The sequence below is a fragment of the Plecotus auritus genome (assembly GCF_963455305.1).
Source record: "Plecotus auritus genome assembly, chromosome: 6".
Taxonomy (NCBI): Eukaryota; Metazoa; Chordata; class Mammalia; order Chiroptera; family Vespertilionidae; genus Plecotus; species Plecotus auritus.
Genome location: NC_137773.1, coordinates 55107441 through 55132767, shown reverse-complemented (window position 1 = coordinate 55132767; position 25327 = coordinate 55107441). Strand labels below are relative to the sequence as shown.

Genomic DNA, 25327 nt, shown 5'->3' with positions numbered 1-25327 from the left:
GCCTTTTTAAAAAAATATATTTTATTGATTTTTTTACAGAGAGGAAGGGAAAGGGATAGAGAATTAGAAACATCGATCAGCTGCCTCTTGCACACCTACCATTGGGGATGTGCCTGCAACCAAGGTACATGCCCTCGACTGGAATTGAACCTGGGACCCTTCAGTCCACAGGCCAACGCTCTATCCACTGAGCCAAACCGGTCAGGGCTTGGATGCCTTTTATTTCTTCTTCTTGTCTAATTGCAATGGCTAATTCTTCCAGTACTATGTCAAACAGAAGTGGTGAGAGTGGACATCCCTGTCTTGTTCCTGTTGTTAGGGGACATGGTTTTAGTTTTTGCTCATGGAGTATGATGTTAGTGTGGGTTTATCATATATGGCTTTTATTATATTGAGGTATGATCCTTCTATTCCCACCTTGTTGAGAGTTCTTATCAAGAAAGGGTGTTGGATTTTGTCAAATGCTTTTTCTGCATCAATTGATATGACTATGTGGTTTTTATCTCTCAATTTGTTTATGTGATGTATCACGTTTATTGATTTGCGGATATTGTACCATCCTTGCTTTCCTGGGATAAATCCTACTTGGTCATGGTGTATGATCTTTCTGATGTAGTGCTGGATCCGATTTGCTAGAATTTTGTTGAGGATTTTGGCATCTATGTTCATGAGGGATATTGTCCTGTAATTCTCTTTCATTGTGTTGTCTTTATCTGGTTTTGGTATTAGGGTGATGCTGGCTTCAAAGAATGAGCTTGGAAGTATTCCTTCCTCTTGAATTTTTGGAATAGTCTGAGGAGGATAGGTTTTAGTTCTTCCTTGAATGTTTGGTAAAACTCCCCTGTGAAGCCATCTGGTCCCGGGCTTTGGTTTGCCAGAAGCTTTTTGATGACTGCTCCAATTTCTTCCATAGTTATTGGCCTATTGAGATGTTTAGATTCTTCCTGATTGAGTTTTGGAAGGTTATATTTTTCTATGAATATGTCCATTTCCTCCAGGTTGTCCAGTTTGTTGGAATAGAGTTGTTTGTAGTATTTTTTAACAATCCTTTGTATTTTGGTGGGGTCTGTTGTTATTTCACCTCTTTCATTTCTGATTTTGTTTACTTGGGTCCTCTCTCTTTGCTTCTTGGTGAGCCTGGCTAGGAGTTCATCAATCTTGTTTATCCTTTCAAAGAACCAGCTCTTGGTTTTGTTGATCTTTTGTATTGTTTTTTTGGTTTCAATGTCGTTTATCTCCACTCTGATCTTTATTATTTCCTTCCTTCCGCTTCCACTGGGCTTGTCTTGCTGCTCTCTTTCTAATTCTTTGAGTTGTAGGGTTAGGTAATTTATTAGCATTGTTTCTTGTTTTTTGCAGTAGGCTTGTAGAGCTATGAACTTCCCTCTCAAGACTGCTTTCGCTGTGTCCCATAGATTTTGGTTTGTAGTGTTTTCATTGTCATTTGTTGCCATGATGTTTTTTATTTCTTCCTTGATCTCTCTGGTAACCCAGTCATTGTTTAATAGCATGCTGTTTAGTCTGCATGTGTTTGATTTTTTTGGATTGTTTTTATTGTAGTTGATTTCCAGTTTTATGCCACTGTGGTCTGAGAAGATGCTTGATATGATTTCTGTCTTCTTGAATTTGAAGAGACTTTGCCTATGACCCAACGTATGGTCTATCTTTGAAAATGACCCATGTGCACTTGAGAAGAATGTATATTCTGTGGCTTTGAGGTGAAATGTTCTGAAGATGTTAATTAATTCCGTCTGGTCTAGTGAGTCATTTAGAATTGATGTTTCTTTGCTGATTTTTTGTTTAGAGGATTTGTCCAATGGTGATAGTGGGGTATTAAAGTCTCCTACTATGATTGTATTGCTGTCAGTCTCTCCTTGGATATCTTCCAGGAGTTTTTTTAATGTATTTGAGTGCTCTTGTATTGGGTGCGTATATGTTTACCAGAGTTATTTCTTCTTGTTGGATTGCTCCCTTTAGTATTATGAAGTGGCCTTCCTTATCTCTTGTTATGTCCTTCACTTTGAGATCTAATTTGTCAGATGTAAGTATTGTTACCCCAGCTTTTTATTTCATTTCCATTCGCCTAAAACATCCTTTTCCATCCCTTCACCCTCAGTCTGTGTGCATCTTTTTTTCTGAGGTGGGTTTCTTGTAGACAGCAGATATATGCATCGTGTTTTATTATCCAATCCGTTACCCTATGTGTTTTGTTTGGGGCATTTAATCCACTTACATTTAAAGTTATTATTGATAGGTACTTATTTGTCGCCATTTTTATTCTTTACCCCTGTGTTCCTTCTTCGCTTACTATTTCTTTTTTTTACAGCAGACCCTTTAGCATTTCTTGCATTGCTGGTTTGGTGGTAAAAAATTCCCTTAGTCCTTTTTTGTCTGTGAAGCTCCTGATTTCACCTTCAGTTTTGATTGATAGCCTTGCTGGGTATAGTATTCTTGGATTCAGACCCTTCTTTTGCATGACTTGTATATTTCATTCCATTCCCTTCTGGCCTGATGAGTTTCTGTTGAGAAATCAGTTGCTAGTCTGATAGGGGTTCCTTTGTAGGTAACTTTCTCTCTCTCTCTGGCCGCTTTTAAGATTCTTACTTTGTCGTTGGTGTTTGCCAATTTAATTATAATGTGCCTTGGCGTCGGTCTTTTGGGGTTCATTTTGCTTGGGACTCTGTGAGCTTCTGGGATTTGTGTCGGGTTTTTTCTTCCCTATATCAGGGAAGTTTTCTATCATTATTTCTTCAAACAGTTTTTCTATTCCTTGCTCAGTTTCCTCTCGTTCTGGCACCCCTATTATGTGGATGTTGTTTTGTTTCGCGTTGTCCCAAAGTTCCCTTAGGCTCTCCTCCTGCTTTTTAATATATTTTTTTTAGAAGCTGCTCTACTTGGGTATTTTTTCCTACCTTGTCTTCTAGCTCACTGATGCGGTCCTCTGCTTCTTCTAGTCTACTGTTGATGCTTTCTATTGAGTTCTTTATAGCAGCGATGTCATTTTTCATTTCTTCTTGGTTCTTCATTTCCTCTTGGTTCTTACTCATATTGTCGAATTTGTCTTCCATTCTTTTCAGCCACCTTATGACCATTTCTCTGAATTCTTTCTCTGGCAGGTTGCTTGCCTCCATTTCATTTACTTCCTTTTTTGGTGATGCCTGCTTTTCTTTCATATGCGGGCTGTTTCTTTGTCTTCCCATGGTCTCCCTTCTCCGGGTGTCTGGTTATGTAGTTCTCTTTCTCCTGCGTTGATTTAAAGTCACACAATACAACACAACCAGGTACAACGCACAAGACACTGAACAGAAATGTATTCACGATATTAGTAACCCCAAATAAAGGTGACCACCAGAGAAAGGCAAATTAGAGGATAGGAGAGAAAGAAGAAGAGAGAGAAAAAAAAAAGAAAGGAGTGCAAAAATGAAATTGGGAAAAGGAAAAACAAAGTAAGAGGGAAAAGAGAATAAGAAAGAAAAGGGGAACAAACTATATATATGAGGAGAAAACTCCAATAGAACAGCCACTGATCCCAATAAATGCCAGCAACAAGTACCTGGAGATGAATACAATCTACAAACATCAACTAATATCAAGCGAGGCGAGAGAAAACAGAAGCAAAAAGCAAACAGAAACAAAACAAACAAAAAAACAAAACAAAAAAAGGAATAAGCAAAACAATCTCACAAAAAAGCATAAAAAACGATATAATCAACATTCAAGCAAACAATAACAAAAGTACAGAGAGAAAAACAATTTTTTGGATAGTGAAGACAGAGAAGAGAGAGGTGTGTATATACTTGGAGCAGGGGATTGGAAATTAGATATATAAGTAGGGTGAAATTTTAACAGGGGGTAAAAAGAAAGAATAGGGAAAATCTAAAGCAGGAAAAAGGTAAGAGAAACAGGACAACAAAAGGGGAAAATTTAGGAAGAGAGTGATGGCATAAAGATGGAGTTGAGATACAGTAAAATGATGCTAAAGGAAAGGTGAAAATTGAATGTAGAACACTAATCCCAAAGTAAAATAAAGAGAAAATAAAATGACACTTTTTTAAAAAAAAGGTAAAATAGTAGTAATAATACTGATTAAAAATAAAAATGTAATAATTAAAAAGGTAAAATCAAGTGAGGAAAAAAGAAAAAAATTAGTTTCTTAAGTAAAAGATGAAAAAAAAATGTGGAGTAGTGAAGGTCATTCACTTCCTCTATTGTTCTGTTTTGCACGCCCGTTTTCCAGTCAGGACAGTATTGCCGTTCCCTGCGTTCCACTGCTCCTCAGTGTTGTAAGCCAGTCCTGATTTTTAAGCAGGCATTGTGTCTTATTTTCTTGTATTCCTTTATTTGTGATTACACAAGAGTCAATTTGTGATTCGACCCCTGGGTGGTAGAGTTTCTGGATTGAACTCCCGGTCTATAGGTCCTCTCTAGCCTGTGCTTAGATCCTGCTTTCCCTGTGGCATTCAGTACCAGTTTGTGGGAGGGGGCTGCCCCAGAGCTGGTTCTCCGACGGTCACTCCCCGCTCTGATCCCCAGGTTCCAGAAAAACAACTTTCCCCTGCAGTCTCCCAGGGTGTCCCCAACTGGGTGATCCTATGTATTGGGCTTAGCAATCAGAAGCAAGAATTTAAAGAGGAAATCGCAAGTGTGCAAACTCCGGGACTGCGTGCAAGTCTGCACAGTCCTTTTTTCCCCCTTTGTGACCAAGCAGCTGGCACACTTTTAAAATTTCTAGGCTGTCCTGCGCCAGATCAAAATGGGTTGCCTTTTAGAGATCCCCCCTGTCAGCAGCTCTGAGGACCCCTTCCATATTCATGGCTCACGCCAGCCCCAACAGCTATGGATTCTTCTAGGTGCAGACTTCCCCCGGTCCTCCAGCTCCCGCAGTGCGTGCGCTTCTCTGTCCTGCCGGGACCAGAGACCTCACCTTATCCCCGGTGGAATCTGACCCCTCCGTGGTGGAGTGTAGAGCTCCTCTGAATCTGCATGTTTGTGCCAATTGGGGACCTGTGTTCTGGGGTTCACAGCTGTTTGGTGGGTGCTGAAGTTGCAGATTTTCAGGCTTCCGATAACATTCCCTTTCACTTTCAAGATGGCTTGGTCTCTGTGTCCGAGCTGGTGGCTCTGGGAGGGGACCCAGCAGCAGTGGGGGCTGCCCGGTCAGGGGAGCCCCATCCAGCAGTCCCCCAACTTCTCCTGGAGTATAGCTGTCCCTTAACTCTCCAACAAACACTCCCCATGCGACCCTCAGCTGCTCTTTCTATCTGCTCCGGGACAAGACTCGGGACACGTCTGTCTATTCTGCTGCCATTTTTTTTCCTATTTATTTTTTATATCTATCAATTTTGGCCATTTGACATCTTCTTTGGAGCAATGTCTATTCAAGTTCTTTGCCCATTTTTGAACTGTTTTTTTGTTTTGTTTTCTTGCTGTTGAGTTTTAGGAATCTTTATTCTGGATATTAATCCCTTATCAAATATGATTTTTAAATGTTTTATCCCATTCTGTGGGTTGCCTTTTTACAAAAGTTTTTAATTTTTATAAACTCGACTTTATTATTTATGTTCCTTGTGGCTTTGGTGTCATATTTCATTGATAGTTATAATTGTTCTATTTTATTATTAGTTACTAGAGGCCTGGTGCACAAAATTTGTGCACGGGGGGAGGAGGGTCCCCTCAGCCCAGCCTGCACCCTCTCCAATCTGGGACCCCTCGGGGGATGTCTGACTGCCGGTCGGGCCTAAACTGGCAGTCAGACATCCCTCTCATAATCCTGGACCGCTGGCTCCTTACCGCTCACCTGCCTGCCTGCCTGATCACTCCTAACTGCCCCCCCCGGCCAGCCTGATCACCCCTAACTGCCTAGGCCTGCCTGCCTGATTGCCCCCCCCCCCACTGGCCTGGTCGCCCCTAACTGCCCCCTGCTGGCCTAATCACCCCTAACTGCCTCTGCCTGCAGGCCTGATTGCCACCAACGGCCACCCCCCCCCCCCCACCGGCCTGGTCGCCCCCAACTGCCCCCCCCCCCCCCCCGCCGGCCTGGTTGCCCCATGCAGCCTGCTGTTCGGTCATTTGGTTGCCCCTTGTTGCCACCCTGCCGGCTGGGTCGTCCCACGCAGCCTGCTGCTTGGTCATTTGGTTGCCCCTCACTAACCCCCCTCCCGGCCTGGTTGCCCCATGCAGCCTGCTGCTCAGTCGTTTGGTCACCCCTCACTAACCCCCCTGCCGGCCTGGTCACCCCACGCAGCCTGCTGCTCAGTCGTTTGGTCACCCCTCACTAACCCCCCTGCCAGCTTGGTCGCCCCATGCAGCCTGTTTGGTCGTCTGTTCGGTTGCAATGGTCGCTTAGGCTTTAATATAGATAGATTGTTGTTAATCTCTTACTGTGCCTTATTTATAAATTAAACTTTATTATAGGTATGAGACTCCAGTTACATATTAGTCTGTTTTATACTGTCGGACAGACCACTGATTTTCTGTTCAATTTAATGAGGGATGAGAACTTTGTTTTCTGTTCTTTTTGGAGAGTTTCTATAGCTATATCATTATATTCACTATCTCTGCAATGATTAAACTGCTATTAATCCCATTCAATAAATTTCTTATTTCAGATTTCTTTTTCATATCCAGAAATTCCATTTGGTTTTTTAAATATCTTTCATCTCTTCCCATTTTTATGTTTTCTTTTAATTCTTTAAACAGATTTATGGCAGACTATATTTTCCAGAGTGCTCACAACATTATTACCTGTTGCACATGCTCACCTACAACTTTGCTACCTTCTAATCAAGAGATGGCATCAATGTGTCTCCCCCTGAAACTGGTTGGGTCTTGGTGGATTTCTTGCCTAAGAGTATGGATGTTATTTCTGAGGTTGGGTCATAAAAAGCAATACAAATTCTTCCTTGTTCTCTTTTATGTTATTCTCTCCCATGGTATCCATCTGCCATGCTGTGAGAAAACCCACATCAAATGAAGAAGCCCATAAAGAAATGAGCCAAAGCCTAAGGCTTCAGCTGAGAACCAGCATCAACTTGCCAGCCATATTAATGAGCCATCTTGGAAGCAGGTTCTTCAGATCTCAAGTCAGGTTGCCACCCCTGACGCTCTGTGGAGCCTTCCCTTCTGCCCAAAGTCAGATTCATAGAGAAAGTAATGACTATTTTTTAAAGGCACTAAGCTTTGAGGTGGTTTATTATACACCTATAGGTAGGTATTTGTATTTTTAAGTCCTTATTTTTTAATTCCATTATTTTTTATCTTTTTTTATATTGGCCTTTATTGACTGATTTTTCCTTATTATGGTTCACATTTTTCTGGTTCTCTGTGGTAATTTTTTTATTGGATGTTGGGGAATTCTGGGTTGTTGTTTTTTTTTTTTTTTTTGTTAATTTGTTTCTTTGTTTTGTTTTTTTTAAAAGAGGATTGAACTTTGTTCTAGCAGGCAGTTAAGTTAGCTAAATCAATTTGACCTTTTTGAGGCTTGATTTTTAAGCCTCTTAATAGTGAATCTAGAGCACCCTTTACTCTAAGGTTGGGGTAGCAAACTTTTTGTAATAAAATAGTAGTGTTATCAGTGGGGTGCCCTCTGTTTCCTCACCTGTTGCTGGTAGAAGTGGAGTTGTTGGGGTGATGCCTGAACAGGAATTTCCTGAGGCCCCCATGGGAGGATGAGGTATTGTAGGAAGCTTTATTGATAATGTAAAATTAAGGGAGTTCCCCTCCAGGGTTCCATCTTCCTCCATCTCTCATGGAAAAATTCTTTAGCAGGGCAAGAGTTAAGGCCACTGCCCAGAGTCTTTGCTCCATATTAAAGCACAGACCAGTCCAGCAACTGGCTGGCTTTGCTTGTGTTCCCAGCTGCAGTCCATTGTGTGTGAGATCCCCATGGCCATGGGCTGTGAGGCTGCTTAGACCACATGGCAGGTTAGTATACAGTTGGGGGCGGGTCAGGGAGCAAGAGAGTGCAAGGGAGCTGCAGCATAAGAGAGAGAAAGTTTATTTGTCTGGGGATTATAACTGGGAGCTTATCCAATGAACTCTTCTGGATTTCATGTGCTTGCAATGGCTCTGCCCCTGTAGCCAGTTATCTTTTTCCCAGGTTATACTGACAGACAAGGACTTACCCTATGTCACACCAACTTCACAGTGCATGTGCTCATCTCCCCCTTTGTTGGAGCCCTTCCACCATGATTTGCAGAGAATGGACTGATGTCCCTGGGGAGTGTGAAGCTGCCCAGAGGACCATGCTTATAATGTCTGGCTTCCCCTTTGCTTTCCTTCCATTATCAATATTAACTAGCTGGTTACGACAGTAACAGTAGCGTTTTAGGCCTTGCAAATCATTTTAGGCTCTTCCAGCTGCTCAACTTTGCCATTGTAGTACAAAAGCAACTGTGGACAGTATGTAAGTGAGTAGGTATTACTTTGTTTCAATATAAGTTTATTATTTTTTAAATATATTTTATTGCTTTTTTACAGAGAGGAAGAGAGAAGGATAGAGAGTTAGAAACATCAATGAGAGAGAAACATCGATCAGCTGCCTCCTGCACACTCCCTACTGGGGATGTGCCCGCAACCAAGGTGCATGCTCTTGACTGGAATTGAACCTGGGACCCTTCATTCCGCAGGCCTACACTCTATCCACTGAGCCAACCTGGTTAGGGCAATATAAGTTTACTTATAAAAATAAGTGGCAGGTCCTGTTTAGCCTGTGTGTAGTTTGCTGATTATCCCTGCTCTAGGGCATCAGTTCTCCAAATTTTTGGTTTTAGCACCACTCTATTGTGTTTTTTGATTTTCAACTTTGAACCTCAAGAGTTTGTAGTTACTCTTAATATAGTATAGTCATATAGAGTACAAAATCTGGCTCTGTGTAAAATTCCTAGATGTGTAAATGAAGACCAGTAGCTTAACTCAATCTGAGCTTCAGTTTCCTTATCTGTAATGTGGGCATAACAGGAATGAGAACTTCTAATAATAACAGAGCTATTTTTTTCTCCTTTAATATGTTTTTATTGATTTCAGAGAGAGAAGGGGAGAAGGAAAAAGAGAAACATTAATCAGCTGCCTCCTGCACACCCCTACTGGGGATTGAGCCTGCAACCCCCGGCATGTGCCCTGACTGGGAATTGAATCGTGACCTCCTGGTTCATGGGAATGACGCACACCCAGCTGAGCCACACCAGCCAGGCTAGTAATAGAGCTTTTATTTTTTATTCATTTATTATTAAAACTAGTGGCCCAGTGCACAAAATTCGTGCACATTAAAGGGGAATTAATTAGAGGAAATATTTTAATATTGCTATTTGTCCTTTCACTATAATAGAAGTGTCAGAGATTAAAAAAAATTAGTAAAATGTATATGAAAATCTTCCTCCTGTCAGAGTCTGGGGTACACCGTGGGACCCAAAGTTAAGTTCCCGCCCACCTGTGTGCACCTCGAAATTGCGTGAGACCCAGACTTGGCCAGCCCCACCCCCATTGGGTGAGATCCAGACCAGGCCAGCCCCACCTCCGTCAAGCCCCGCCGGGTGGGAGGCGCAGCCTCAGGTCCCCTGGCCTGGTGCTGGGTCGGGGGGCGCAGCCTCAGGTCCCCCAGCCCAGCGCTGGGCAGGGGTACAGCCTCAGGTACCCCATCAAGCCCCTCTGGGCAGGGGTTGCAGCCTCAGGTCCCCCGGCACACCATCAGGCCCCCTGGCCCCGGGGCAGGGGGTGTGGCCTCAAGTCCCCTGGTCTGGGGTGAAGGGCGTGGCCTGAGGTCCCCTGCCCAGCACCGGGGAGGGGGCGTGCCTTGAGGTCTGCTGTCAAGCCCTGCTGGGCAGGGGCATGGCCTGAGGTCCACTATCAAGCCCCGCCAGGTGGGGGGCGCAGCCTGAGGTCCCCTGAGCCAGTGCCGTGTAGTGGGCGCAGCCTGAGATCCTCTGGGGCGGAGTTGCAGCCTCAGGTCCCCCGGCCTGGGGCGAAGGGTGCAGCCTGAGGTCCCCTGGCCCAGCACCAGGGTGGGGGGCGCACCTTGAGGCCCCCCCGTCATGCCCCACCAGGTGTGGGGACACGACCTGAGATCCCCCGTCAAGCCCTGCTGGGTTGGGGGGCGCAGCCTCTGGGCCACGCAGCCTCAGGTCCCTGTTGATCACTTGTTATGGGAACCCCGCCTCCTCTGTGGGTGCAGCCATCTTGTGATGGCGTGAGGGTTAATTTGCATATTACCTCTTTATTATATAGGACAAGCGTGGGTGTGTGAGATATATATATATACACACACACACACACACACACATACATACACACATGTACATAAACATATATATACACATACACACATACATATGTGTATATATATCCTAATCTTAATATATAAAAACCCAGCGTCTGTAACAACTGAAGGCTCAATCCAACACTGGAAGTCAGTCCTGCAGTCAGTGCTGGGTTGCTGTGGCGACCCAGCACTGACTGCGGCCGCTGTGGGCGCCGTGACCTAGCACTGACTGCCAAGGGGGCTGCGGATCAGGCCCAGAGAGAGAGGTAGAGTCTGATCCGCAGCCTCCGTGGCAGGTGTTGATCAGCCCTTGCCTCTTTCTCTCCAGGCCTCTGCGGGGGCTGCTGATTAGCCACGCTTCTCTGGTCAGGCCCGGAACTAGGCCTGGAGACACTGGCATAGAAACCGACCAATCAGAACCAAATCTGGGTGAACTGTGAGGAGCTAATGGCTGCCTAGGAGGCGGAGCTTTTGACGCTGACTGGCATAGTAACTGGCCAATCAGAACTAAATTGGCTGGCAGGAGAGGGCAGTTGTGGGCGATATAAGGACTGCAGGGGAGGGCAATTGGGGGCAAGATCAGGCCAGCAGGGGAGGGCAGTTGGGGGTGAGATCAGGCCAGCAGGGGAGGGCAGTTGGGGGCGAGATCAGGCCAGCAGGGGAGGGCAGTTGGGGGCGAGATCAGGCCGGCAGGAGAGGGAATTTGGGGGTGAGATCAGGCTGGCAGGGGAGGGCAGTTAGGGGCGATCAGGCAGGCAGAGGCAGTTAGAGGTGATCAGGCCAGCAGGGGAGAGCAGTTAAGGGCGAGATTAGGCCAGCAGGGGAGGGCAGTTGGGGGCAACAAGGCCGGCAGCGGAGGGCAATTGGGGGCGAGATCAGGCCGGCAGGGGAGAGCATTTCAGGGTGAGGTCAGGCCGGCAGGGGAGGGCAGTTAGGGGTGATCAGTCAGGCAGAGGCAGTTGGGGGCAAGATCAGGCCAGCAGGGGAGAGCAGTTGGGGGAGAGATCAGGCCAGCAGGGGAGAGCAGTTAGGGGCGATCAGGCAGGCAGGCAGAGGCAGTTAGGGGCGATCAGGCAGGTAGGCAGGCAGGCAGATGAGCAGTTAGATTCCAGCAGTCCCAGATTGAAAGAGGGATGTCTGACTGCCAGTTTAGGCCCGATCCCACAGGGCAGTTAGACATCCCCCAAGGGGTCCCCGATTGGAGAGGGTGCAGGCTGGGCTGAGGGAACCCTTACCCCCTGTGCACGAATTTTGTGCACCGGACCACTAGTATATATATCCTACCTAATAGAGAGGGAATATGCTAATTGACCCTCACACTGTCACAAAGATGGAAGTGCCCCCAGCCAATAAGGAGGGAATATGCTAAATGCTGCCCCGCCCTCAAAGATGGTGGCGCCCACAGCCAATAAGGAGGGAATATGCTAATTGACTTCCCCGCCCTCAAAGATGGCAGCGCCTACAGCCACAGATGGCGGTGCCCAGTCCTCTCAGCCCCACCGGGGTGGCAGGCGCACGGACGGGCCTGCCCGCTCCGCGCGCCTGCCTCCAGAGTCCCCCAGCCCCCTCAGCCCCACAGCTGCCCAGGGCCGCCCGAGGCTCAGGTAACCAGGGATGGCTGAGGCTTGTGCTGCCGGCAGTGGCAGCAGCAGAGGTGTGATGGGGCATCGCCTTCCCCTGATCGCTGGGTTGCCTCCCACCCCTGAGGGCTCCGGACTGTGAGAGGGGGCAGGCAGGGCTGAGGGAACCCCTCTCCAGTGCATGAATTTTCATGCACCGGGCCTCTAGTGCGTGCCTGTGTGTGTGTGTGTGTGTGTGTGTGTGTGTATCTACCTAATAAAAGTAACTTGCTAATAGACCGTACCTTCACAATGCCCACCAGCCAATTGGGAGTGAGTATGCAAATTAACCCCACAAAGATGGTGGGTTAATTTGCATACACAGGCACCAGTGGCTGGGGGCGGGGTGGGATGCTTGCATCGTCACCATGGCAACGATGCAGGCATTCCGCACCACCCCAGCCGCTCTTGGCCTCTGGGCAGCATGGGAAGGCAGAAAGACGGCTCCGGGCCAGAGCAGAAAGGCAGCTCCAGGCAGAGCAAAGGCGGTGCCGGCAGCCAGGGCAAGGAAGGCCCATTCTTGCACGCATCTTTGTGCATCAGGCCTCTAGTATATGTATTTACATTTAATGATTTCAGAATGGAAGTGAGAGGGAGAGGGAAAGAGAGATAGAAACAGTGATTAGAAAGAATCCTTGATTGGCTGTCTCCTGCACATCCTACACTGGGATCGAGCCCACAATCCAGGCATGTGCCCTGACCGAGAATCAAACCCCGACCTCCTGGTTCATAGGTCGACACTCAAACACTGAGCCACTCCAGCCAGGCAGTAACAGAGCTTTTTTTTTTCTTTATTGATTAAGGTATTACATATGTGTCCTTATCCCCCAATTGCCCCCTCATCTTAGCTATGGTGAATTGTGCTGCTACGAACATAGTGGTGCATATATCCTTTTTGTTTGGTATTTCTGGTTTCTTGGGATATAGTCCTAGAAGTTGGACTACTGGGTCAAATGGGAATTCCATTTTTAGTTTTTTGAGGAAAGTCTGTACTGTTCTCCACAGTGGCTGCACCATCTGCATTCCCACCAGCAGTGCATGAAGGTTCCTTTTTCTTTGCATCCTCGCCAGCACTTGTCATTTGTTGATTTGTTGATAATAGCCATTCTGACAGGTGTGAGATGGTACTGCATTGTTGTTTTAATTTGCATTTCTCTGATGATTAGTGACTTTGAGCAGGTTTTCATGTGTCTCTTGGCCTTCCTTCTGTCTGCTTTCGAAAAGTGTCTATTAAGATCAGTTGCCCATTTTTTTGATTGGGTTGCTTATCTTCTTTTTGTTAAGCTGCATGAGTTCCCTGTAAATGTTGGAGATTAAACCCTTATCGTTGATATCATTGGCAAATATGTTCTTCCATGCAGTGGGCTTTCTTGTTGTTTTATTGATGGTCTTCTTTGCTGTACAAAAGCTTTTTATTTTGATGTGGTCCCATTTGTTTTTTTTTCTCTTTAGTTTCCATTGCCCTAGGAGAAGTATCAGTGAAGAAATTGCTTCAGCATATGTCAGAGATTTTTCTGGCTGTGGATTCCTCTAGTATTTTTATGGTTTCTCATCATATGTTTAAGTCCTTGATCCATTTTGAATTTATTTTTGTGTATGGTGTAAGTTGGTGATCTAGTTTCATTTTTTTGCACGTGTCTGTCCAATTTTCCCAACACCATTTATTGAAGAGACTGTCTTGACTCCATTTTATGTTCATGCCTCCTTTGTCAAATATTAATTGAGCTTAGTGATTTGGGGAGATTTCTGGGTTCTCTATTCTATTCCATTGATCTATATGTGTGTTCTTATGCCAGTACCAGGCAGTTTTGAGAACAGTGGCTTTGTAATACAGCTTGAAATCTGGTATTGAGATCCCACCTACTTTGTTCTTCTTTCTCAGGATTGCTGTGGCTCTTTGGGGTCTTTTTTTATTCCAGATGAATTTTTGGAGAGTTCTTTCTAGGTCTGTGAAATATGCCATTGGTTTTTTAATGGGGCGTGCATTGAATCTATAGATTGCTTTGGGTAGTATAGACATTTTAATGATGTTGTTTCTCCCAATCCATGATCATGGTATGTTCTTCCACCTGTTTACGTCTTCCTCTATCTCTTTTTTCAGTGTCGTGTAGTTTTCTGCGTATAGGTCTTTTACCTCCTTAGTTAAGTTTATTTCTAAGTATCTTAATTTTTTTGGTGCAATGGTAAATGGGATTGCTTTTTTAGTCTCTCTTTCTGTAAGTTCACTATTGTTGTATAGAAATGCCATGGATTTCTTGGCATAATTTTGTATCCTGCAACATTGCCGAATTCATTTATTAAGTCTATTAGTTTTTTGATGGAGTCTTTCGGGATTTTTATGTACAATATAATGTCATCTGCAAATAAGGACAGATTTACTTCTTCTTTTCCAATTTGGATGCCTTTTATTTCTTCTTCTTGTCTAATTGCAATGGCTAATACTTCCAGTACTATGTCAAACAGGAGTGGTGAGAGTGGGCATCCCTGTCTTGTTCCTGTTCTTAGGGGAAATGGTTTTAGTTTTTGCCCATTGAGTATGATGTTAGCTGTGGGTTTATCATATATAGCTTCTATTATGTTGTGGCATGATCCTTCTATTCCTACCTTGTTGAGAGTTTTTTTTTTTTTTTAAATATATTTTATTGATTTTTTACAGAGAGGAAGGGAAAGGGATAGAGAGTTAGAAACATCGATGAGAGAGAAACATCGATCAGCTTCCTCCTGCACACTCCCCACTGGGGATGTGCCCGCAACCAAGGTACATGCCCTTGACCGGAATCGAACCTGGGACCCTTCAGTCCGCAGGCCGACGCTCTATCCACTTAGCCAAACCAGCTAGGGCTTGTTGAGAGTTTTTATTAAGAAAGGGTGTTGGATTTTGTCAAATGCTTTTTCTGCATCAATTGATATGACTATGTGGTTTTTATCTCTCAATTTGTTTATGTGATGTATCACGTTTATTGATTTGCGGATATTGTACCATCCTTGCTTTCCTGGGATAAATCCTACTTGGTCATGGTGTATGATCTTTCTGATGTACTGCTGGATCCGATTTGCTAGAATTTTGTTGAGGAATTTGGCATCTATGTTCATGAGGGATATTGTCCTGTAATTCTCTTTCATTGTGTTGTCTTTATCTGGTTTTGGTATTAGGGTGATGCTGGCTTCATAGAATGAGCTTGGAAGTGTTCCTTCCTCTTGAATTTTTGGAATAGTCTGAGGAGGATAGGTTTTAGTTCTTCCTTGAATGTTTGGTAAAACTCCCCTGTGAAGCCGTCTGGTCCAGGGCTTTTGTTTGCCAGAAGCTTTTTGATGACTGCTTCAATTTCTTCTATAGTTTTTGGCCTATTGAGATGTTTAGATTCTTCCTGATTGAGTTTTGGAAGGTTATATTTTTCTATGAATATGTCCATTTCCTCCAGGTTGTCCAGTTTGTTGGAATAGAGTTGTTTGTAGTATTTTTTAACAATCCTTTGTATTTTGGTGGGGTCTGTTGTTATTTCACCTCTTTCATTTCTGATTTTGTTTATTTGGGTCCTCTCTTTGCTTCTTGGTGATCCTGGCTAGAGGTTCATCAATCTTGTTTATCCTTTCAGAGAACCATCTCTTGGCTTTGTTGATCTTTTGTATTGTTTTTTTGGTTTCAATGTCGTTTATCTCCACTCTGATCTTTATTATTTCCTTCCTTCTGCTTCCACTGGGCTTGTCTTGCTGCTCTCTTTCTAATTCTTTGAGTTGTAGGGTTAGGTAATTTCTTAGCATTGTTTCTTGTTTTTTGCAGTAAGCTTGTAGAGCTTTGAACTTCCCTCTCAAGACTGCTTTCGCTGTGTCCCATAGATTTTGGATGATTGTGTTTTCATCGTCATTTGTTGCCATGATGTTTTTTATTTCTTCCTTGATCTCTCTGGTAACCCAGTCATTGTTTAATAGCATGCTGTTTAGTCTGCATGTGTTTGATTTTTTTGGATTGTTTTTATTGTAGTTGATTTCCAGTTTTATGCCACTGTGGTCTGAGAAGATGCTTGATATGATTTCTATCTTCTTGAATTTGAAGAGATTTTGCCTATGTCCCAACATATGGTCTATCTTTGAAAATGACCCATGTGCACTTGAGAAGAATGTATATTCTGTGGCTTTGAGGTGAAATGTTCTGAAGATGTCAATTAATTCCATCTGGTCTTGTGAGTCATTTAGGATTGATGTTTCTTTGCTGATTTTTTTGTTTAGAGGATTTGTCCAATGGTGATAGTGGGGTATTAAAGTCTCCTACTATGGCCGAAACCGGTTTGGCTCAGTGGATAGAGCGTCGGCCTGCGGACTCAAGGGTCCCGGGTTCGATTCCGGTCAAGGGCATGTACCTTGGTTGCGGGCACGTCCCCAGTGGGGGGTGTGCAGGAGGCAGCTGATCGATGTTTCTCTCTCATTGATGTTTCTTACTCTCTATCCCTCTCCCTTCCTCTCTGTAAAGTCTCCTACTATGATTGTATTGCTGTCAATCTGTCCCTTGATATCTTCCAGGAGTTTTTTTAATGTATTTGAGTGCTTCTGTATTGGGTGCGTATATGTTTACCAGAGTTATTTCTTCTTGTTGGATTGCTCCCTTTAGTATTATGAAGTGGCCTTCCTTATCTCTTGTTATGTCCTTCACTTTGAAATCTAATTTGTCAGATATAAGTATTGCTACTCCAGCTTTTTTTTCATTTCCATTCGCCTGAAAAACCCTTTTCCATCTCTTCACCCTCAGTCTGTGTGCATCTTTTTTTCTGAGGTGGGTTTCTTGTAGACAGCAGATATATGCATCGTGTTTTATTATCCAATCCGTTACCCTATGTGTTTTGTTTGGGGCATTTAATCCACTTACATTTAAAGTTACTATTGATAGGTACTTATTTGTTGCCATTTTTATTCTTTACCCCTGTGTTCCTTCTTTGCTTCCTATTTCTTTTTTTTATAGCAGACCCTTTAGCATTTCTTGCATTGCTGGTTTGGTGGTAAAAAATTCCCTTAGTCCTTTTTTGTCTGTGAAGCTCCTGATTTCACCTTCAGTTTTGATTGATAGCCTTGCTGGGTACAGTATTCTTGGATTCAGACCCTTCCTTTGCATGACTTGTATATTTCATTCCATTCCCTTCTGGCCTGATGAGTTTCTGTTGAGAAATCAGTTGCTAGTCTGATAGGGGTTCCTTTGTAGATAACTTTCTCTCTCTCTCTGGCCGCTTTTAAGATTCTTACTTTGTCGTTGGTGTTTGCCAATTTAATTATAATGTGCCTTGGCGTCGGTCTTTTGGGGTTCATTTTGCTTGGGACTCTGTGAGCTTCTGGGATTTGTGTGGGTTTTTTCTTCTCTATATCAGGGAAGTTTTCTGTCATTATTTCTTCAAACAGTTTTTCTATTCCTTGCTCAGTTTCCTCTCGTTCTGGCACCCCTATTATGCGGATGTTGTTTTGTTTCGCGTTGTCCCAAAGTTCCCTTAGGCTCTCCTCCTGCTTTTTAATATATTTTTTTAGAAGCTGCTCTACTTGGGTATTTTTTCCTACCTTGTCTTCTAGCTCACTGATGCGGTCCTCTGCTTCTTCTAGTCTACTGTTGATGCTTTCTATTGAGTTCTTTATAGCAGCGATGTCATTTTTCATTTCTTCTTGGTTCTTCATTTCCTCTTGGTTCTTACTCATATTGTCGAATTTGTCTTCCATTCTTTTCAGCCACCTTATGACCATTTCTCTGAATTCTTTCTCTGGCAGATTGCTTGCCTCCATTTCATTTACTTCCTTTTCTGGTGATGCCTGCTTTTCTTTCATATGCGGGCTGTTTCTTTGTCTTCCCATGGTCTCCCTTCTCTGGGTGTCTGTTTATATAGTTCTCTTTCTCCTTTCCATGGTGGAGTGTAGAGCTCCTCTGAATCTGCGTGTTTGCACCAATTGTCGACCGGTGCTCTGGGGTTCGCAGCTGTTCGGTGGGTGCTGAAGTTGCAGATTTTCAGGCTTCCAATAACATCCACTTTCCCCTTCAAGATGGCGTGGTCTCCGCGTCTGTGCCGGTGGCTCCCGGAAGGAGCCCAGCAACAGTGGGTGATGCTGGTCAGGGGAGCCCTGTCCATCAGTCCCCCACCGTCTCCTGGAGTATAGCTGTCCCTTAACTCACCAACAGACTCTCCCCGTGCGACCCTCAGCTTTCCTTCTATCGGCTCCGGGACAAGGTTCGGGACACGTCTGTCTATTCTGCTGCCATTTTTTTTCTGACTTTAATATATTATTAACCTGAGTATTATTGTGTCTTTTTAAATCAGTGAAATGAAGGTGATAATAGCTCCCATATCACAAAGTTGAGGAGTACATGAGTTAATAATACACTTAAACCATTACTTCTGGACCGGATAGGGTATTCACTGGCTATTTGCTGCTGTTGCTGTTGTTTTCACAGTGATTAGTGTTATTGTTATTCTTTGCCTTTCTAACCTCACCCTGATTATCTTATAGGTTCAAGTGCCTAAGTTGTCCTGGATTTTATATCTTGGAGATAAAATTATTCTGATTAAAAACCTTGGTCCTTTAGATCTGTTTTCATTTTTTAAAAAAAATAAGTCCTTAAGAATAATCTTCATGATATTGATCTTTCTGTCTAAGAAAGACCTTTCACTGCCTGCTTATGGCTCATCAGGGAGAAAGTCTTTTGTGTGCCCTTTAGAATTTCCCCTTCTTCCTTTGCTTCCTCTCATGTCTCCTTCCTGGCTCTGCAGAAACAGAAAGATGTCAGTTTGATACCTCTGGCCTCTTTTTAAAACCTCGTGACGGTATTTATCCTGTCAGCAGTTCCTGGGTATTTAGCGTTTTACATCTTCATCTGTCTTTATTATTTTCGGGAAAGTCCTTAACTTTCCCCATTACTTTCTGATGAATAGCTTGGTCTACAGAAGTTTGGTCCCCTCACTAAGAGTTACAGATCCCCTGCTGTTTTTATAGGTTGACTTTTGACACAGACTACTTCTGTTCAAGGAGCTCATTGTTGTTAAGTTAGTGCCAGTTTATACCAGAACTTAACTTTTAAAGCACATTTAAATGGACTTCTTAGTGTGTTTGTGTGTGTGTGTGTGTGTGTGTGTGTGTGTGTGTGTGTTGATGTTTAAAATTGTCTAATTTTTTTCCTAAGGACCAAAATAACACATGCTTATTGTTAAAAAATTAAAAAAAAACCCACATACCAGATGTACCTGTTAATAATGTGGATTTTTTTCAATAGATGGAGTTACACATATGTTGATACATATGCGATTTGATATGTATGCTATTTTGTTGTATAGACAGCAAGCTTCAAAACTTCATATGTCAAGTTTTCTGAAGATGTTAACATCATAGATACTTTTACACTTAAAAATGTCAAATTTCATGCCAAAAAAAGAGCATTTGCGGGAAGTTTTATTTTATTTTTTTAAAAAATATATTTTATTGATATTTTACAGAGAGGAAGGGAGAGGGATAGAGAGTTAGAAACATTGATGAGAGGGAAACATCGATCAGCTGCCTCCTGCACACCCCCTAAGGCGATGTGCCTGCAACCAAGGTACATGCCCTTGACCGGAATCGAACCCGGGACCCCTCAGTCCGCAGGCCGACGCTCTATCCACTGAGCCAAACCGGTTTCGGCACATTTGCGGGAAGTTTTAATTCATTACTTTATTTTGAAGAAAAGTGCTGCTGAAAGTTATCGTATCCTTCGGGAAGCTTATGGTGAACATTCTCCATCTCAAGATACTTTTAAATGCTTGTTTAAACGCTTTAAAAGTGATGATTTCGATGTGAAAGACGAAGAGCGTTCAGGTCAACTGAAAAAGTTTGAAGACCAAGAATTACAAGCATTATTGGATGAAGATGCGTGTCAAACTCAAAAACAACTTGCAGAAAGGTTAAACGTTGCCCAGCAAACAATTTCCGATCATTTACAAGGAATGGGAAATATTTTAAAGGAAGGAAAATGGGTGCCACATCAAGTGAACGAAAGACAAATGGAAAACCGAAAAGTCATCAATAAAATGTTGCTTCAGTGGCACGAAAGAAAGTCTTTTTTGCATTCAATTGTGACTGGCAATGAAAAGTGGATTTATTTTGAGAATCCCAAATGCACAAAATCATGGGTTGATCCAAGTCAACCATCAACATCAACTGCAAGGCCAAATTGCTTCGGAAAGAAGACAATGCTCTGCGTTTGGTGGGATCAGGAAGGTATGGTGTATTATGAGCTTCTAAAACCAGGTGAAACCGTTAATACTGATCTCCACCGACAATAAGTAATCAATTTGAACCACGCTTTGATCGTGAAACGACCAGAATGTTCCAGAAGACACGGCAAAGTAATTTTGCTTCATGATGATGCAGCATCACACACTTCAAAACCAGTTAAAGACACATTAAAAGATCTTGCCTAGGAAGTATTAACCCACCCGCCATATTCACAAGAACTTGCTCCTTCAGATTACCACTTGTTCCGATTGATGCATATCCACTTTCTGAGCAGCACTTCAAAACGTACGAAAAAGTGGAAAATTGGGTCTCTGAATGGTTTGCCTCAAAACAAGAAAAGTTCTATTTGGACGGTATCCATAAATTACCTGAAAGATGGGGGAGATGTGTAGCTAGCAATGGACAATACTTTGAATAAAGCACTTTTGATGTTTCTCTTGAAATTATCATGTTTTCTTTGATTACAAAATCTGCATTATTTATCGGTACACCTGGTAGATAAAGAAGAAAATAAATATCTCCCGTAGTTCCATGCCACCAAAATAGTAACTTTCAAATCGCTTTTGTATGATTCTATTTTGGCTTAACTTTTTATTCTTTGCTCACATCTTGTTCTTGACTTTGCTCTAGATAAGCAATGTCTGTCTATATAAGCAAAATGTGTATCTATGTTCTATGTTTTTTACATGTTCTTCATTTTCATCATTGTTAAAAGTAAAGAACATCAAAACTTGATTTAGATACTTGTTTTAGCAAACTGATTTTTAAAATAAGAAGATAAGATGTTTTGGATATAATCTTGCCATAAGATAAAGATCATGTTTTTATTTTATTGCTTTTAGAAGAAAAACAACGGTGAAGACATTATGTATTTATGCGGATTACAAATCTGATGAAAGCTATACTCCAAGCAAGATCTCAGTCAGAGTAGGAAATAATTTCCATAACCTTCAAGAAATTCGGGTATGTTTTCAAAGTTTAAAATATGTATGTATCAGTCAGGCTCTTTAGAGGATAGTCATGTTTGATATTCACTTAGAGAGATTAAAATGTTAATACAGGAGTGGGCAAAAGTAGAGAAAGTCATTTCTATGGAAAATAATACAATAATCTATACTAATAAAAGGGTAATATGCTAATTAGGCCAGACATCTTCCAGATGTTCATCAGGACAAAGCCACAGCAGCTGCGCGGGCCTAGGGCCAGCAGCACGGGAGAGGTGCCGCTGCAGGAGAGGAGGCAGCACCACCGCTGGAGCAGGAGCATAGCGGCCGCTGCCACTGCCCCTTTCACAGAGGCTGTGCAGGAGAGGCGGTGGTGCAGGAGAGACCTCAGCGCGGGAGAGGCACCGGGAGAGGGGGCTGCGTGGTCCAGGTCCCAGTTGTTGCCCCTTCCGCAGAGGCAGCCACAGAAGCAGCAGCACAGGCCCAGTCCTGGCGCCACGCCTCCGCAGAGGCTGGACAGGGTGACCTGCTGTGCCTCAACCTCCCACTGCCCTTCCCCCAGCCAGTCTGGCCCCACATCGCCCCCCACCCAACTGTGGGCGGGCGCGGGGCCAAGGCTAAGAAGCAAGGGCCGAGGGCCAGCAGCCGCAGTGGGGTGATGAGGGCGGTGCCTTTTCATGATCGGCCCAGTCGCCTCCCGCAGTAGGACATCCGCTTTAGGGCTCCCAGACTATGAGAGGGGATAGGCTGGGCTGAGGGACCCCCTCTCCTGTGCACGAATTTTCATGCTCTGGGCCTCTAGTAAATCTCTAATAAAAGTGTAATATGCTAATTAGACCAGCCAGCTGAACAACCTTCCGGACGACCTTCCAGATGAAGCTGGGGCTGCGAGGGCTGAGGCAAGCTGCTGTGGCTGTGAGGGCCGAGCCCCTTGCACAAATTATGTGCATGGGTCCTCTAGTAATAATATAAGAATATTGTGTTTCACTTATTCACAATTGTAAACGTACTTTTGCCCACTCCTGTATATAAAACAAAATTGTTGCTATTTAAAATTTTTTTTCGTTTTTTATACTATTTTAAATTTTCTTTTGAATTCTAATTGTCACTTTTTTCCCCCCAATACTTCATTATGGAAATTTTCAGACATACAGAAAAGGAGAAGACTTTTATAGTGAATTCTAATATGCTCGCGTCCTAAAGTCTATAATTGCTAATGTTTTGCTATATTTGCTTTATAATAATCTGTCAGTCCATCTAATTTTCATACGTATATCAAAATATCAAAGTAAGTTTCAGGTATCTATACATATCATCACAAATACTTAAGCATAATATATGATAACTGGAGTTATTAATATTTGCTTAGGTTCATTTTTTAAAGTAAAATTCATACAAATTTTGCTCAAATCTTAAGTATGTTATTTGCTAAGTTTTAACAAAAGCATATATCAGTGTAACACTAACTCCTGTTATGATATAGAACAATTCCATTACCCCAGAAAATTCCCTCATGTCCTTTCCCAATCTCCATCTCCATTTTACCCTCAGAGGTAACTGTTCTGATTTTGTTTATGTATATATGTATTCTTTTATTCATTCCATAGATCATTTTGTCTGTTCTAGATAGAATGTCATATAAGTTGAATCAGACAGTATAGAACTTTTATGTTTCACTCAGCCTAAAATTTTCAGGATTCATCCATGTTTGTGGCATGTATCATTACTTCATTCTTTTTTATTCTTGAGTTGTATTGTAGTTCATTGTTTGAATATATTATAGTTTATTTTTCCTCTGTATGACTTTTTGAAGCTATCAGGACAGTGCTTTTGTGACCTGATTTTTTTTTTTTTAGTTTTAAAATATTTACATTTGAGAGATATTTTCAATGATTTTGAATTACATACTTGTGAAGTTCTGAACCTTAGCATTGTTTCTTGTCGGAAAAATCATTGAACTCAAATAATCATTAAAAGCTTGAAATTCATTGGTTCTGGGGGATCTGGGAAGCACCTGTGATTTTTGAAAGACTTCCAGTTACCTTGTTGGCCTGGACTCTTACTTGACTTGTTTATATTAAGACCCTGTCTCTCTATTTGTATTAATCACATGAATGGGTCATCATATTGAGAAGTCGTTTGGGATCAGAATTGCCTTGTTTGGGTTTAAAACGAAAGATTTGTCATATAATTGCTCAGGCAGGTTGAAATATGTGAAACACTGGAAATAAAGTTTTGATTCAAGATATATGTGGTATATATTTGAAATGTTCGCTAGATGTCACTGTTGTCCTTTAATTACTAGTCTCACTTCCTAGTTAATAAGTTCAAGACCTGAAGTAGTTCTTAGTTGTACTAGTTTTTCCTAGAGAATATATATATTTATCAAAAATTCCTTGATACATTTTGGAAATGCACCACATCTTCATACATGATTTCAATATTTATGTGTTAAATGTATGTTTTGTATTCTGTTGTAAACTGGAGAAACTTTGACATTTGGGCCATTGTGGAATACTTTTAATCTAGTTTTTGCTTCTATTATATCATTTAAGTGCTAAAATATTAGCCATATAGAATAAGGGCTCTTTTAGGTAGTGTCTTAATTTTATTCTAAGTGTGTTTATATTTCTGTGTAGTGACCACATAGCCCCATGAGACCAGTAATACTAAATATTACCAGGTGATAATGTAAGTTGTTTTCCTGAAAAACTTAATGAACATACTGCTTTTCTACCACAGTTCTCACTAAGGAACCATAATTCTTATATTTTGCTTTAAAATATTAGTGCTGCCGTTGCAGTTCATGATATAAAGGTACTTCATCTTTTAATTATACATCTTTATATGTGATTTATTCTGTTTACCTTTTTCCCTTTATAAGTTGAAGAAATAAGAATCTCATAGCACTTTGTTTTTTAAGGGAATATAAGCAGATTGTGATTTTATTTCTTACATTACTGCTCTATAAGATCTAAATTGCTATTTTTAAAAATCTGTACTTCTTCTAACTCAGATAGTCGGTGATTAAAATAATGTGAAGTTTGAGGTTTGAGAGCCATCATTTTATTAGTTATAGGACTGATTTAACTGAGTGGAAAATCAAACTAAATCTTTATATTTTTCCATGGATGCTTGCCCACTCGAGGGTGTAGTGTGTATTAGAGTGTTTTAATAGGTTTTCCTTTTTTACTAGAAATTATGGATTTGTTTACTTGAAACGCTCTAAAAACATATCTTCTGTAATTTTATTATTGATTTGAGTAGTAAATAAAGAATTTTTAGTTAGAGTGAAAAAAGCTAATGGCTATCCTATTTATCCAAAAATTACTCTTTCTCTATCATATGTTTTCCTTCATTTCAGTTCTGAAGGTGACTTTATATCTAGATCTTTGTTACATTTGTTGAAAAATCTCTCCAAAGAGATGGGGCACTTCCTTTACTATTCTAGAATGCATTTGTTAACCTCTAGACATGAGAAGGGACTTAAAATGGAAGTGAAGTTTATAATCTCTGCTTAATGGCTGCAAGGTACTACATATGGCTTTGGGCAAATAGAACATTTTTGTCACTAAAACTAAATTTAATTATGCTGTTCATTTTACTTTCTTTTTATCTCTCTCAGAATTATCCATCCTATACAAATTGTAAACCAACAACCTAAGAACATTTTATAAGATGTTTATAATTTATTGCTTTTACACAAGAGACTATTTCTAAATAGAAGTGAGATTTAACACTCATTTAACATGAGTCTTAATGTCATTGTCTTTTTAGAATACTTTATTTCAATTGTGTTACTTTTAAGCAGGAAGTTATGTTCATGTGTTCAAGATGTTATTTAAGAGAAGTTCTCAAATAAAGATGTACATGCTTTTTAAGTTTTTAAACCTTTACATTTTAGCATTATGTTTTGGTTTAATGTTCTTTTCCTTTGCTCTCAGAAGAGAAAATATATGTGAAGGAAATTATTTTTTTATTTAGATTGAGGAATCAAATCATACTATATCGTACATGTGACCATTTTAACATTTTAGAGAACATCCCTAGCTAAAGTCCAATAAAACTTAAAGTCCTTATCAATTTGCTGATTAGTTACAGTCATCTCTCGCCATCCCCAGTCCCTAATCCACAGATGCTCAAGTCTCTTATATAAAACTAGAGGCCCGGTGCATGAAATTCGTGCATGGGTAGGGTCCCTGGGCCTGGCTGGCAATCAGGGCCGATCTGCAGGGCAACTGGCGGGGCGACCGGGGGGCCCCCACTGGCACCCA

General features: G+C 42.0%; 1 protein-coding gene across 6 annotated transcripts in view; it reads left to right on the top strand.

Annotated features, from left to right (window-relative positions):
• ANAPC10 (anaphase promoting complex subunit 10) overlaps positions 1 to 25327 on the top strand; it is a 71758-nt gene that overhangs the window by 17106 nt on the left and 29325 nt on the right. For 4 of the 6 annotated variants that reach the window (XM_080672388.1, XM_080672385.1, XM_080672386.1 and 1 more), the window contains one exon: positions 20952 to 21072. The exons of 1 other annotated variant lie outside the window; for it this stretch is intronic. In XM_080672388.1, the coding sequence (XP_080528514.1) occupies positions 20952 to 21072 (121 nt within the window). Of the gene's footprint in view, positions 1 to 20951; positions 21073 to 22199; positions 24933 to 25327 lie in introns of those variants that run through there. One more of the 6 variants, XM_080672389.1, reaches the window with a different exon arrangement.